At 44.3% G+C, this 15,934-nt stretch overlaps 1 protein-coding gene across 2 annotated transcripts in view; it reads left to right on the top strand.

Annotated features, from left to right (window-relative positions):
- nin (ninein (GSK3B interacting protein)) overlaps positions 1-15,662 on the top strand; it is a 35,076-nt gene extending 19,414 nt beyond the window's left edge. The window contains exons 17-30 of one of the 2 annotated variants that reach the window (XM_076299177.1): positions 27-970; positions 4,897-4,995; positions 5,170-5,239; positions 5,429-5,614; positions 5,987-6,103; positions 6,832-6,933; positions 7,258-7,371; positions 7,995-8,141; positions 8,452-8,631; positions 8,872-9,021; positions 9,233-9,334; positions 9,495-9,605; positions 12,891-13,004; positions 13,207-15,662. In XM_076299177.1, coding sequence (XP_076155292.1) covers positions 27-970; positions 4,897-4,995; positions 5,170-5,239; positions 5,429-5,614; positions 5,987-6,103; positions 6,832-6,933; positions 7,258-7,371; positions 7,995-8,141; positions 8,452-8,631; positions 8,872-9,021; positions 9,233-9,334; positions 9,495-9,605; positions 12,891-13,004; positions 13,207-13,422 — 2,652 coding nt within the window. In that variant the 3' untranslated portion in view covers positions 13,423-15,662. Of the gene's footprint in view, positions 1-26; positions 971-4,896; positions 4,996-5,169; positions 5,240-5,428; positions 5,615-5,986; positions 6,104-6,831; positions 6,934-7,257; positions 7,372-7,994; positions 8,142-8,451; positions 8,632-8,871; positions 9,022-9,232; positions 9,335-9,494; positions 9,606-11,007; positions 12,014-12,890; positions 13,005-13,206 lie in introns of those variants that run through there. The other variant, XM_076299178.1, reaches the window with a different exon arrangement.
- Positions 15,663-15,934: the final 272 nt, after the last annotated feature.

Genomic DNA, 15,934 nt, shown 5'->3' on the forward strand with positions numbered 1-15,934 from the left:
TTCATCCTGTGTTGTCTTTACCTCAGGTGGAGGAGGAGCGAATGAATTTGGAGGAGAACCAGGTTGAGGAGCGAGAGGCTCTGGAGAGGCGACACCAGGAGAGGATGTCCTCACTCCAGCATGATCTTGAGGAATCGCTGGCTCAGGCCGGTGAGCTCCAGGAGCAGCTGAAAACTGTGGAGGCACGTCACGCAGACGCTATGGATGAGCTGGAGAAGGAACACTCTGATAAGATCCACCAACTGGAGCAGCAACAAGAGGAGGCATTTAAGACCAGAATAGAGGAGGAGAGGCAGAAGCTTCAGGGAGACAGGGAGGAGGAGGAGAAGAGGATATTGGACAAGTGGGAACAGGAGAGGGAGCAGCTTCAGAAGAGCCACGAGGAGGATCTCGTTGCTCGGCTTGAGGAAGCAAAGAGGACATTTGAGGAGGACAGCAAGGACCTGCAGAGGAGGCTTACAGAGGAATGGGAACAGGAGAAAGGCCAGCTAGAGGGGCAGCATAAGGAGGTGCTGGAGGCCCTGCTGGTGGAGGAGGGAATGAGGCTCCTCAAGGAGCAAGAGCAGAAGGAGGCCAAGCTCAGGGAGCAGTGGGAGGAGGAGCAAGCTCTTTTGGAGGTGCAGCATGAGGCCTCCCTTCAGGACTGTCTGGCCAAGGAAAGGGAGCGGCTCCGGGACGTCGAAGAGGAGATAGAGAGGAGGTTGGCAGAGGAGTTTGAGAAGGAGAAATCCCAACTTGAAGAGCAGTATGAATGTGAGCTACAGGAGAGGTTGGAGGAAGAGAGGGTCAAACACCGGCAAGAGAAGGAGGAGGTAGAACGGAGGTGGCAGGACACTCTGGAGGAGGAGAAGGCCCGTCTGGAGGAGAGCAACCGAGAAGCGATTCAGGAGCTCAGCTCCAAACATAGCGAGGAGCGGGAGAGACTCAGCGGCCTGCTGGACAAACTCAGGGACGACATCGCACTGGAAAGGTACGTGTTCAACTTTGTGGGTTGGGAGGGCAAGGGTCATAACTTGACTTTCACATTGACTATTAAATAAAGCAGTTTACGTTTTTCTATTCTACATTCTACATCGAACAAAATTCACTACATGTCTAACTACCTAGACTTTCTGAACAGTTGTTAAAAGTTGTCTCTGTACATAGGGGTGGTGTGTGCATATACAGTAGGTAAGTGAAAGGGGAGCTGTGGGTTGTTAACTTTCCCTGATTGACCATATGCAGGAGGGAACTGGAGAGCCACTTCTCCCAAAGAATCACAGAGGTTGAGGCTCGATTCTCAGGTGATCAGGAGGCTGTGTCAGAACGCTTCCAGGCAGACGTTCATAGCCTCGAGCAGCACTACCAGAGCGAACTTCAGGCACTCTCTAAGCACCACACAGAAGAACGGACCAACTGGGAGGCAGAAATGGAAGCTGCAAACCAAGAGGCAGAAAATCAGCTGAAGGTCCTGAAGGAAACCTTACAACTGGAAAAGGAGACTTTCACCCAGGAGCTATCCAAAGAGCGTGAAGATCTTGAGCAACATCACAAAGGAGAAATGGAGGCCCTCAGGCTCAAGAACCAGGAGCTCCAAAATGAGCTGGAGAGCTTTATTAGTGCAGCGCAGACCAAAGAGATCGAGCTCAGCCGGCAGCTGAACGAGCTCCACGACCGACTGCAGGAGAACCTTGATGCAAAAGACGAGCTACTGGCCCAGTCAGAGAGAAAGGCCTTGGACGTGGAGCTGCTTCTCCGACAGGCGGCTAATGACTTTGAGCAGGAGCGCACTGATCTGCAGGCCAGCCTGTCCGACCTAGAATCAAGGCATGTTGAGGCGCTTAACCTAGCAGAGACACAGCAGGAGGAGAGGAGGCATCTCCTGGAGGAAAGGGATCAGCTGAACGCTAAGGTCCAGGAGGTGGAACAGTTGCTCAGGCAGGCAGCAGAGGACTTTGAGAATGAGCGGCTAGAGATGCAGTGCAGCCTGATGGAGCTGGAGGAAAAACTGAAGGAGGCCCAAGCAGCTGCCACCTCGATGGGGGAGAAGACAAATGAGCTGGGAGACCTGGACCTAGAGCTTGATGTAGTGGAAGAGTCAAGTCCAAATGTAGAGGAAAGGACAACTACTGAATCATTTGAGATATGCGATGAGAAGGCTGATATTGTTGCAGAAATGTGTGAAGGTGAAGAAATTATCATTCTCTCCAATGATTTTGAAGTACCAGAAGGTATAAATGATGATGACGTTGAGAAGGAGGCATTTTGTGATCTTCCTGTGTTTGCTGTACCAATTCCAGAAGAGACCGATGAGGAATTGGCCAAGGAAAACTGTGATGCCAACATGCAAATCACAGTGAGTGAAGTTGCACATGATGAGGAAGAAGGTACTGATGAGACAGAGGCTGATGGCAATGATGCTGATGCCATTGTTCAAGAAGACCCCACAGAAGAGGGGGATTTGAGTGCCAACACTGATGAAAAGGATGTCGTAGATGTTGTGAATGATGCTGATGAAGTAATCTCCAGTACTGATGATGGCCTTACTGAAACCACTGGTGACGTAGAAGGTCATAAAGAAGGTGCAGAGGAGGAAAACCTGGTTGATCCAGATGAAGGAGCAGACCTTCATCCTGCAGAACCTGCTGACAGGAAAGATGCTGAGAGTGCAACAGTCGCAGACTCACAGGAGACAGAGGATGCAGAGTTCACAGTTGTTACTGAGAAGAATGAAATCATAGATACAGACATTAATACCGAAGATGACCAGGTAGATCTCTCAGGTGTCTCAAATGTAGAAACAAAAGAGAATGTAGAGAAAGTTGAAACTGTAGATGGAGGTGTGATCGAAGTTGTTGAGGCCAAAGTAGAGGATGAAGAAGTTGCTGAGACTGGAGCCGAGATTGTGCATGCTGATGCAGCTGAGCCAGAGGGTGGGCAAGTGGAGGTTTCAAAAGATAAGGAAGTTGACGTTGTACATGTTCTAGAGGTGGATGTTGTAGATGTGAGTGTAGAGATTGTAGAGGCAGAAGTCACAGTGGCCACAGACACAGATCCTGTACATGTAGAAGAAGTTGAGCACAATAATGTCAGCACAAGGGCAGATGTTGAGGGCATGGAAACAGACAAAAATGAAGGGGAATGTGTTTCTCACAATGAGACAGATTCCGCCAACGCAGGGTCTGGGACAGGGGCAGATGTTGAGGACACGGGGGCATACAATGAAGATACAGGGGTAGATATGTCAGACCTGGGGGCAGACAATGCAGATCTTGAGGGGACAGGGATAGTTGCAGATGTGGGTGAGACCAGGCAAGTTGTTGAGAACATGGGGGAGGTTGCAGACACCCAGGCAGAAGTTGAGGATATGTCAGTTGAAGTTGTGGACAATGAAATGCCTAATGAGGTACCAGCTTTAAACCCTGATGCAGAGATCATCAACACAGAAGGAATAGTTATACAGGTCACAGAGGAGAACAAGGAAGAAGGTGCTGACCTGGATGCTGCAGGAGACATTGAGCCTACTGTAGAGGACATGAAGATAATTGAACAGGCCAGTGTTGCTCTCCTCCTGGAGAGGATGAAAGAGCTGGAAAGAGAGGCAGAGTTTGTGGCTAAGCTTCAGGAGGACTGTGCTTTAGCAGTAAAGGAGCGTGATGCTTGTGTACAGGAAATCCTAGAGCTGCAGGATAGAGTAGGCCAGTTTCAGGATCAGACACGTGTCCTTGCTCACCTACAGGCTCAGTATAAGGCTGCTACTGAAGACAATCAGTCATTACAGCAACAGGTCTCCCAGCTCCAGCAGCGAACCAATGAGCTAGAGGTAATCTTGGAGGTAAACAGTGAGAGTCTCATCACTGGACAGGAGGCTCTGGTCGAGAACTGTGACCTGAAGTCTGAAATCTCTACCATGATTGAACAAGTCAAGAACCTAGAAATCAAGGCACTAGAACTCACCGACTTACAGATTCGGTACGAGGAGTGCATCTGCGAGAACGTGCGGCTGGCCGACCACAATGAAAAGCTGGAAAAGAGGGTCGTGAGCCTGGAGGGTAAGATGCATATCATTCAAGAGTTCCACGACCAGCACTCTGCACTCCTGGACGAAATTGGACGCATGCGAGAGGAGAACACCAAGCTGAGCGCTGTTGTCCACGAGCTAGAGAAGCAAGATGATGAGGACGTGAATGATTTGCTCCAGGCCATGCAGCAGGAATCCTCAGATTCTTCCGGAAACACGTCAGACTCTGACACCTTCCTGGATTTGAACTCTCAGATGGAGGCCAAAATCCAGGCGGTGTCTGACCTGGAGGAGTGCTGCTCTGAGTTCGAAAAACAGAATGCCAAGTTGCGCAGGGCACTCACCGAGCTTCAGGAGAAGTCTTTCCACATACGCAATCGGATGCAAGCACATAGGTAATGTAACAGAAGTGGCCCTCTAGCCGTGTCGTAACCCATTTGGATGCACCTCCCGTAATTGTGTTCCAAGTTTGTTCAAGCCCCTTTTTCCACCTGTGCTGCACCATTTGTCCAAGGCTAAGTATTGTGGTTTCACTCCTCACGTGTAGCGGATCCCAAACCCTTCATGTAGGAATAGCAACCACAGCTTTTGCCTCATTAAAAAGTCCAGTTTATTCCCAACCCCAAAAATACTCCAGTGTACCTAACACCTTGACTTCCTTTTTCACACTTCCATACCTTCCTGCTCTAATTCTTGTTACTTGTGTATGTTTTGTGTATCTTTCAAAAAGACTACCTGGCTTTTCATTGTACCTCTAGAATAAACACGACTGTTTTGTTATTGGCTGCATGTTCTATGTAATAAACAAACGCTTTACTCAGTCTTTTATTATGGCTACAAAGACCTAATTGTAAAATATAATATCATTAAGGTGTGTATTTTGCTGTTGCTTCCAGAAGCGAAGCAGGACGTCTAGCAGAGGAGAATATCGTGTTGAGGCATAAAATATCTGCCATAAAGGAAGAAGACGTCCGAGAAAGTCAAGAGGACATGCTGTAAGACCTGTTGCCTGTTTGTACTTTCAGACCCAGTCACATATTTCACATGTTTGCCAACACTAGCTACAATAGTTTCTAGCCTTAATGTCCCCTCTACACAATTTACATGTATGACAAATGGATAGCTGTCTATGCACTGCAGCTCTCATATATTCCCCCTTCTGTCCACAGCATTAAACTGGAGCTTTTTAGGAAAGAAAAGGTTGCTGCTCAGAAGATGGCTGAGTCATTCAAGAAACAGGTAGAGTTTCTCAAACCAGATTGCATATACTACAGTAATATACATTTAAGCTAATAAATACTTCTGAACTCAGTCAATATCAATATCAATATTCCTTTCTTGAAAAAAAAATCTATGATGGACACCATGACTCAATTATTTGCAAGGTCTCTTGATGGGAATAATTTATTTTTCCCACGGCTTGTGCAGATCTCTGAGTTGCGAATGCGCGGGCTGCAGCTGGAAGAGGAGAACGGGCTGCTGTCGCAGAAAAACGACCAGAACGCCGCAGATGTCCAGGAGCTGAGCGTGCACCTGGGAGATCTGATCCGCCACAGCGAGAGGAGGGAGGCCGGACACCAGCGCGGCACACTCTCAGCCAGGGAGAGGGAGGAGGTACGGTTGCTACGTGTTACTTTTCATCTACAATGGGGAGCATAGCGCTACCACTGCAAACTTAAGCATTTCCATTACCTACCTTGCCATTAAAAATAATGCTTCCACTGTTGTTGAAAAAATGTCTGAAGATCTGTTGGACCTAGGTTTGACTCGCCTGTGTTCTGGGATTGGTCACAAGTACCCACTTTGGCAGCAGGACAGTGCGTCAACATAATGCATTCGGTTGACCATTTTGTAACAATCACTATTATCCAAACGGAACATGACCGAGGGCGCCAAAACTCTTTCTCTCCTGAAAGGCTAAAGGATTTAGATAAAGAACAAAAGTGACCTCATCTAAGACATTAATTGTTGTATTCTGTTGGTCAGATGGAAGCATGCGTGACCGCCCTGGAATCGGAGCTTACCAAAGCCCAAGAGGAGAGTGCTATTCTACAGCATGAGAAGGCCCTGCTCTCACGACAGCTCTCCTCTCTGCATGGACAGGTCAGTGGGGTATCTTACCTGGGGAGAGATGGTAAGGTGAAGATGGCTTCCCATACTGTAGAAAACTTATCAGTTTCACCATTTTAACTTTGGGTTAAATTCAAAATGCAAACAGGATGTTTATGAGATAAAAATGTTACCAGGGGGGGCGCTGTGGCGCAACAGGCTACAGCGCCCATACCATGTACGGGTCCAAGTGCCCACGGGGACCCAGGTTCGAGTCCGGCCTGCGGTCATGTCCCAATCCCACCCCATCTCTCTCTCCCATTCCTTCCTGTCTATCTTCACTGTCCTATCCGAATAAAGGCAAAAAAAAAAAAAAAGCCCAAAAAAATATACTTAAAAAAAAAAAAAAATTTCTTTAAAAAAAAAAAATGTTACCAGAAATAATGCTTTGTAATACGCTTCATTGTAAGGATTGTAAGCCTAAAATGAGTTTTGACAAGGATTAAAAGTCTTTTTTGAGTTAAAATGTTTTAGGTAAAAGCAGACAGAATAAAGATTTCACATAGAAATAAGCCAGGAAGCTAAAACTACCAAAGTAATCTGGAGCTTGGGTAGTGACATTTTTATTAAAACTGACAAGAGGTGATGAGGACATAGTTCATATGCCTGATTACATTCAATTAACGATGGAGATTAAATAGTGAAGTATAATCAACTGAATAACTGAAAACAAGGAGTCATTAAATTAAGTCCGTGTGCCTGTATTGCCCTGTGTTCCGCAGCTGAAGGAGGGAGGGGATCTGGCCAGTGCTTTGTCCAGAGCCCAGAGACTACAGGAAGAGAAGGAGCTTCTTAAAGAGGAACTGGATTGCTGTGTAGAAAAGGTACAGATATCCTTCCATAGTCATATCCATATCCTCACATATCCGTATCCTATCTATGTCCTTACATATATACATATATTCATCTACATAGTCACATGATTTTACTAGAATATTTAATAATTGTGGACATGCATAAATGCAGCTACTGGAACAAGAAGTACAGACTTACTAAGTACAGAAGTACTAACTTTTTTTAGACTACAGTGCTATTGAATGTTTTAATAAGTTAATCCTTTTCCTGCTTGTTGTTCGGTTTTGTTGTTTCTGTCTGATTGTTTTCTGGTGGATCGTGGTGGTCATGGCATCATTCTTCCATCTCTTCAGGTGGCTAAGCTAGGGGCTCTGGAAGGCCAGCTCGCCCATCTGCTGCAGGAGAGGCAGACCGCTGAGAAGCAGGTGCACAGCCTACGCAGCCAGCTGTCCAAAGCGCAGGAGAAGGTATGCTCACAGAATTATATGCTGAAAATCAACTCACCCCTACCCCGTAGCAGCCTTCCAACTGACTTGCATAGCCTCTTACTCACTTATCTTGTCGTTCTCTGACTCGCTCACTCACACACACACAATGCTAGTCCAGCAAGTAACTGCAGAACACTCAGTCGCTAAGTTGACCACTCAATCAACCTTATTACACTCAGTCACACTGGTGGCACACAAACACCTCTATTGATTATGCCTCTTCCACCATTGAGCATTGAACACACAGCTACATTCATGGAGCGCCTGTGTCTGTATGTCTGTCGTTTTACTCACAATGGCCCTCAGACAAAATTCACTTACAACATAAAACAGTTGAACAACAGGCTCACGTCATTTCCAAGCAAAGTTTAGCATTTATCAATGAGTGGAGTGGAGGCTCTGATCAAATCTCATGTCGGGTTTCAACTACGCGCTAAATAGACTTGTGGTGCAGCTTTGTAAATCTGGTGGAGAATTGCCATTTAGGCCTTAAAATATGCAGCCTCATACTCATTACTTAAAGAAAATGTAAGTGGTGAATATATGGCTGCATATGCTTACGTGCCAGTTTTGATAATATATGGCAAAATATTTTCTTCCAGAACCAGGCACTGGAGAGTACCCTTCAAATGGTAAACCTGCAGACTAGTCGCCTCAAATCGGACCTCAGAGTCACACAACAGGAACGAGACGCCCTCAAACAGGAAGTGATGTCACTGCACCAGAAACTGCAGAATGCCAATGACAAGGTCAACATCAAGATGCCATTTTCATTTGCTACATCAGATAGTACTACACATTTTCCCAGCCAATTGTCATTCTACACTGGTTCTGATCCAAGTATGCCAAACAAAGTTGCATAAATACACAATTTTACAGCTGTTCATATACTGTAGTTTGTTTGTTTATCAATCAATGCCACCTTTTTTGGTGCCATTTTCCAGTAACGTCCAGCTTTTGGTTGGGATGCTCTTGCACGATCTCTTGCTGTTAGTATATTTGTTTTGTTATGTATAATGTATATTTAAACACTGGTTTGGGTCCCCTGTGCCTGTGCAGGTCCAGCTGCTGGAGGTGAGCCTGCAGGCGAGTGGCTTCCCGGCCCCCCAGAGGCAGCTGCTGAGTGGGGAGCTCAGGCGCCTGCTGGAGCACGACCAGAAGCTCCTGCAGCAGGAGAACGAGAGGCTGCTGCGCGAGGTGCAGCACGCCAAGGGGGAGCTACAGAACACACGCGAGAAGGTATACTCACTCACACACTCACACACACACTCACACACACACACACACACACACACACACACACACACACACACACACACACACACACACACTCACACACACACACGCACTCGCACTCACGCACACACACGCGCGAACACGGGTACTCCAGAACACATAATGGGTAAAGAGGATATTAAATTGAGCTCATCAAAATGTAAACAATACTGTTTGTGTGTGTGTGTGCGCGCGCACGCACAGACTCGTCAGCTGGAGTCGACTGTGGTGAGTCTGAAGCAGCGGCAGCAGCAGAGTCAGGCGGGGCTGCTAAAAGTGGTGGAGCAGGAGAAGGCTTCCCTGAAGCGGGAGCTGGATGCCCTGCGCAACGAACTGCTCTCAGCCCAGAACAAGGTGGGTTCCCATCATGCACCACTGCAGCCCAGTACTCTAAACATGTGTGATGATGGGAGTGTAGTAAACCCCTACTGGATAGAGAGCACAATGCAGCATTACAAAATAGTTTAAGGACATAATAATGTTGTACCTGCACTGTTTAAGAAAAACCTTACTAGTAAGCTACTATATACAAGTTGAGTGCTTCATTTTTTGTGTGTGTGTGTAGGTTTGTGAGCACAGTGAAGAACAGCGGCAACTGGAGACTCTTAGGCAGGAGAATTCAGCACTAAAAAGCAGGCAGACCCATCTGGAGGCCCAACTACTTGAGGTAACCGAGAAAAAATAAACACACATATATATACACACACTAACTTACTCTTACTTCATGCACTCCCTTTTTAATTATTTCTGTGACACACACACACCCTTTATGTACCCCATCTCCCCTCTAACGGTTTATGGCACTTGTATCCTGGCTCATCTGGCAGGCCCTGCAGGTTCAGCTGGGAGGGATTCTTCCGCAGTCTCCGGTCAGGTTGCCTGGGGAACGCAGAGGTCAACACCGTGGCGATGATCATGGCCCTGATTTCAACATCCAGGTAAGAGAGGCATTTTTAAACACTGCACAGCAGAACTGGTGTTGGTTTCTCTGGATCTCTTTATCGAATCATACATTTTAGACATTCATTCTCATGTGTGCCAATCAAGCACTCATGAGTCATGAGTTGTGTTCTGTCCTCCTTACAAAGGGTGCTGGGTAGTTGAGATTACACACCTTGTCCTGTAAAGGTGGACTGCTAAAACATTGTGTGTGTTTGTGTGTGTTCATGAGTCATCACCTCTTCCTCCTCCAGTAGGAACCGTAGTCTTTGTGTGGTGTCCTCATAAACTAAGGGGTGTGTGTGTTTCGTCTTTTGTGCACTCTTCGTGTTTGTTCCTCACAATCACATCTTTCACCTGGATTTCATTTTTCATGTCTGCATTGATGGGTGAGGGTCTTCTTATAGATCTTATTTGAAAGTGATGTTCCCTCTAGCCAATCAGCAGGATAGATGATGGTATCAATCATGTTTCCTCCGTTGTGATTTCTGATTAATGGGAAATGGTCAAAGTATCTGCGGAGAGTATTTCCATATGTTTACTGCTGTGTTCACACTTGCTGTCCTTTTACACCAAACCATCTTCAAACCTCAACAAAAATTATAGAAACATTAGCAGTAACACAACCTGCACTCTGGTCTGTTAGACGATAAAAGTGGTGAATGGCATGTATCCATTCTCATGCATACCACATCCAGTCATGTTTTGAAGTGGGTACCCAGAGGTGTCAAAAGGCTGTCAGTGCTGAATGAGCTTTCAGTTAATTCGAGGGTAGAGAAGTCTTGTCAATATGCGTGAATTTGACACTACATGACAATAGTTCACCGTCTGCAGCCAGCTTGTTTAAACTTTGGATTAGACATGTGTGGAAAATGTGCACCAGCTTTTCCCCCCGGTAACACCCACCCCTAGCTTCTCTCTAGACCTGTGCTTGAGAGACCCCTACCCCAAACCTCCCTCACAGCCTTTAGGAGACATTTGGGTTGGAGCTGACCTCTCAGATGCCCTAAAAGCTGTTATCATTCCTACCCATGTCCTGTCCACATTTCACCATGGTATTCTCCAGATGTGTCTACTAAGATGCATCTGGCTACCTAAGAAATATGAAGGGTCTGGCTGGATAAAAGTGCTGCTATTAGCTGGTTGTTGGTGTGTGTTGTGGGTGTCTGTTTTGTACGCTTTTGTTTTTTGTTTGTTTTTCTCTTTCTGTCTATCTCTGTTCCAACAGTGTATGTGCTGTTATCTGTGTGTACAGTATGTACGTGAGCGTATGCATGAGTGTGTGAAGGTGCATGGCAGTGTCTGGCTTGCTTGCTTGGTTGACTGACTGGCTACGTCTGTTTATGTTGCTTAGTATGTGAGTGTTACGGCTCTGGGCTGAGTGTGTGTATGTGCTTTTAGGGTGCAGCGATGGCCGAGCCTCGCGGAGCTCACAGCGACAGCTACAGGAGGAGTGGAGGACTGTGACATAACTTCCTTCTGACTGGCTCCCACACACACACACACACACACACACACACACACACACACACACACACACACGTCCTGTGAAGATGATTCCCTCCTCTCCTGGTGGACAATTATAAGAGGATGAGGGGAGAGCATTACCATGTAATGACACCGTGTTACCACTAGGCGGAGAATAAACAACCCTCTGCTGCTTCCTTGATCGTTTTAAAGAAATTAAAACTACAGTATGCACAACATTTGCTGCCTTAACATCATGGTTAGAAACGGCTTTTAAAGCATTTTAAAGTTTCTCCTGAGGGGAAATGTGCATTTTTGTTTTAATGAATGTACAAATCATTGAATTCTTGTTGTCAGTAACAATCCTATATCATAGGAACTATGTTTTTTTATCTGTGCGTGAGTGTCTAATAATGGACTTTTTCATATTTGAGGTGAAGCAGGGTATGCTTGTTGATTGTATTCAAAAGTGAATGTAGCACACTTTTTTTGTTTTCAAAAAGAAACAATTTACCAGTAAATGAGATTTCAGGATCCCTGATACTGATACAGTTGTTCTAGCACTGGTTTACTCACCAAGTTTGAATTCCTGAGCACTCCTTCAGTTCTGTAGTTTTATGTGTTTTATGTTTGTAGTTAGAAATTGCATCTCCAGATAGTTTGTACACAAATTTACACACTAGCAAAAGTTATGTCCATAGTGGTGCATTTTTATTTCACACTGAAACTGGAAACCTTGACTTGATAAACAGCATTATATTTCTGTAGATTCTTCATAACACACTTCAGTAAGTATTAGATTAAGCAGAAACAGGCTATTTTAGTCGGAAAGGTGCAGTATCCTTCACTGTGAACCATCCTCATCCCAAACACAATGCTTATATGTGTTAAGTGTTCTTTTTTCGTAGTATGTCTTTGTGGTTTTATTTATTTGAAATGTTTGATCATAAATTCATTTATTACTTTAATTTATTCATTTAAAGTTTATGAGTAGTCTCTTTTAATTGTAACTTATAAGTTTATTTTTTATAACTATTTATTTTGGTTTTGGTTTTTATGTTATTTATAGATCTGTTTTGTGTGTTTTGTTTACCCTGACCATCAAGACCAAATAAAGTGTGTTATATCCAATACCGGTGTGCTTAATTTATATAAGGCATTGGCTTTATACAAGGTGTGTGTGTGTGTGTGTGTGTGTGAGCGAGAGAGAGAGAGAGTGCATGCATGTGTGTTTTCAGACGTAACCATCTAGACTGGTTGTAAAGGATGCTCTCAGGTCATCAGTGATCACTGTGCTCTTGCATGGTGTAACCTGCATTGTGTTGACAAGCACAGTCCCACAACAGACTTGAACATGTGACCTCGTGCATTGGAGGCGGCCATGCTAGCAAGGCAGCTAAAACTCATGAGTAATATCGTCTGTCACTAGTATGTCTCTTGAGGTGTCTGGGAGTGAGATTTATTCACTACCCACATGCTTCTAATTACATATGGTCGATTAATTTGTGAAACGATTCAGTTAGTAAGTTATACCACAGCAACCTATGATCACCATTACTGCAATGCATTGGTTTTGGAACCAACAAATCCAGAACGGTTTTACTCATCACTTCTCTGTAAGAGTTGGTATTACAGTTCCACTTTACAAGCAAATGTAAACATGTAATTTAACTGTTTGAGGAGAGGGGTGGGGTCGAGGGGGGGGTTATGTACATCTCAATCAAAATATTGATTCTTTCTGTGTTTGTGTCATACTGGTAAGTCTGTCTGGAGACTACTGAAGATTGATTCTATCTGTGTGTGTGTGTGTGTGACAGGATGAGCGAGAGCTGAAGCTGATGAAGATGGAGGAGAGGATGCGGGACGTGGAGCTGGCGCTCAGGCATGTCAAGATGCTGCTGCAGGACAAGGTCTCTCAGCTAAAAGAGCAGGTAGCAACGCGTGCGCACACACAGACAGACACACACACACACACACACACACACACACACACACAAACGTATCTAGAAATGCCTTAGTGTATTCCTATTCAAATGCTGCTATGCCAAACATGCACTTTACCCCTTGATTACTTCTGTCACCATTGTTTCTCTCTTTCTCTGTGTGTGTGTGTGCGTGTGTCTGCCTCTGCAGTTGCATAGGAACAGCAAGGCTGACGGCATGATTAAGGACCTGTATGTAGAGAACGCCCAGCTTCTGCAGGCTCTGCAGCGGAGCGAGCAGCGCCACAAAACGGCCGAGAAGAAGAACTTCCTCCTGGAGGAGAAGATCTCCAGTCTCAACAAGATTGTCCGCGAACTCGGACCCTCCCCACTCTCACCCACCCCCTACCCGTTCACCCGCTCCTGACCAATACAGCACGAAGGTTCCTGCCAAATGTGCATCTGAAAGGAAGATTTGGTTTGATTGGTTGAGATGAAGGATATGACACTCCAGAAGACGACTTCCGAATATCAAGACGACTACTTTATTTGCGTCTTCTTGTAGTAAAAGGGAAATGTTGTACTTTGGCCGGGTTTTGTATGGGGCTTCCCCATGCTTTGAATGTACTAGATAGCTCTTCAAGACAAATTAGAGTTAAAAGGCAATTTGACCAAAGTCCTGGAAAGTGCTTGAATTTCCCACCAATCGTTTTGTGATATTGTAGTGCAGTGGATGTTTTTAGGGGTCCAAGCAGTGAAGCTGCGAGATTTGTTCTGATTATTAACCCTTTCATAATATTATTCTTCCGCAGCAAAACCATGTCTGCAGCCTTAACTGTAATAGGCACAAACACCAAATTTTCACCTTAGGTCCCAAATCAGTGCATGATCTTATGAAATTACCCAATTCTGCCCACAGGGGGTGCTACAATAAGCACATTTACATTTTTGCTTATATCTTTGGAACTGTATGGAATCTTTGAAAAAATTCTTTCCCTCTTGTTCTTTCAGAGCTCCTGCATTAAATGAAGACAGCCACGCCCATTTGACCATTGGCCAATCTTCCTGCCATTTTCAAAACACTCAAAAGTGAAACTAATCTATCTCCTCCTGACCGTTGATCTGATTCCCACAGAATTCGGTACACATAATCTACAGACCAAGCTGCCTTGTAAAGTTTTACATCAATACATTTTTGGGTGTGGCCTATAATAATTCTATTGCTTAAATCGTATATTGTAAAGGCCAAGTCCTATTCAATCTTGGTACACTTTATCATAACCATATTCTTGGGAAGCACTAAATTTCATGAAATTCCGTCCATAGGGGGCGCTTCAGCTAACCTGACAATAGCCAGATGAATTTCGCTCCGCCTAGCTCCACTCATCCATCTGGAACCTATCCATTGAAGTGTTGCTTCAGAAGGCTGGGCCTAATCAAAAAATGCTTGCATATGATTAAATAAGCCACTCCCTGATTGGCTGAACCATAAAGTCGGTTGCAGAAATCACTCTCAATGGAAGAGGTCCCAGATGGATGTGAGTGAAGCTAGGCGGAGCTAAGCGGAACGACATTCATCTGGCTATTGTCAGGTTACGCTTCAGCTGCCACGTTAACAATTAATCATGGTTCTATTGCCAATATCTTCTCTTGTAAAGGCCCAATCCTATTCAAACTTTGTACACACAATCAATATAACATTCTTTGGATGCACACAGAATTTCGTAACATTCCGTCCATAGGGGGCGCTACAGCTTAAAGATGAACTGTTTGATGTAAACAAGTGAAATTTGGCACCTGGTGTTATTTCATCACCTTTCCTAATCTACCAGTTGACTCACTTTTTAAAATGGCCACCAGTGACCAATCAAATTTCAGTTGTCAATATTGCCAATATCTTCTCTTGTAAATGTCCAATCTTATCCAAACTTGGTAAACACAATCATTGTGACATTCTGTCTATAGGGGGTGCTACAGCCACCACATGTTAAAATGTCATGAACCATTTGACATAAAAAAAAGTGAAATTTGGCCCACTTACACCTCGAGTTATTTCATCACATTTCCTAATTGAGTCGCTCTTCAAAATGGCCACAAACGGCCAATCAAATTTCAGTTGTCAATGAATGCCATTGTAAATGGCTGATCCTCATGAAACTTAATATGTTTCTTCAAAATGACAGAGAAGCATATCTCTTCACCTGATTAACATAGACATATAGAAATGAGTATGCTTATACTTGCAATTTAGCTTGAACCCTGATAATTACCGCTTACCGGTAATATTTTTGATTACTTTTTTAGACTACCTAGTTCTATACACACTGCCATGCCTTCAAGGCATCAGGGATATTTTGTCAGTATCAGAAAGGTTACCCGGTATATGAGGAAGTAATAAGCAAGTCACTGTATGTAGCAGTACATTACAAATTGTGGTGTTGATGGGAGCAAATAAATATAATTGGTTGATGTAACTGGCTAATGTAATTGGTTATGAACAAAGCATGGAAACATTACTGTACATGCATGATTTAAATGCTATGGATCCTAGTGTGAAAAGAGCTCCTCAGAATACAGGTGCATCTCAAAAAATAGAGTATAATGGAAGCCCATTGCCCTGCCCAGACAGACATTAAAGGCTCAGGAAACCATTGCCAGTATTTTAACTTAATTAGCCGATTAGAGCCCTTCTTAGGTTGACTTTTCTGTATTATAAATTGTTTGTTCAAATATTTTTAAATATAAAATATATTTTTCATTTCCATGAGCTGTAAACTGTAATAAACAAGATTAGAATAACCATTATTAAAACAAAACCAAAAAGGCTTGAAATATTTAACTTTATGTGTAATGAATCTAGATTATGAACGTTTCACTTTTTAATATTATAGGGGAAAAATGAACTATTCCATGATATTAAACATTTTTGATATGCACCT

Source organism: Alosa pseudoharengus, unplaced genomic scaffold, assembly GCF_046254945.1.
Source record: "Alosa pseudoharengus isolate Yale_2024_CS ecotype anadromous, Long Island Sound unplaced genomic scaffold, YU_APseudo_1.1 YU_APseudo_1.1_scf_22, whole genome shotgun sequence".
NCBI lineage: Eukaryota > Metazoa > Chordata > Actinopteri > Clupeiformes > Clupeidae > Alosa > Alosa pseudoharengus.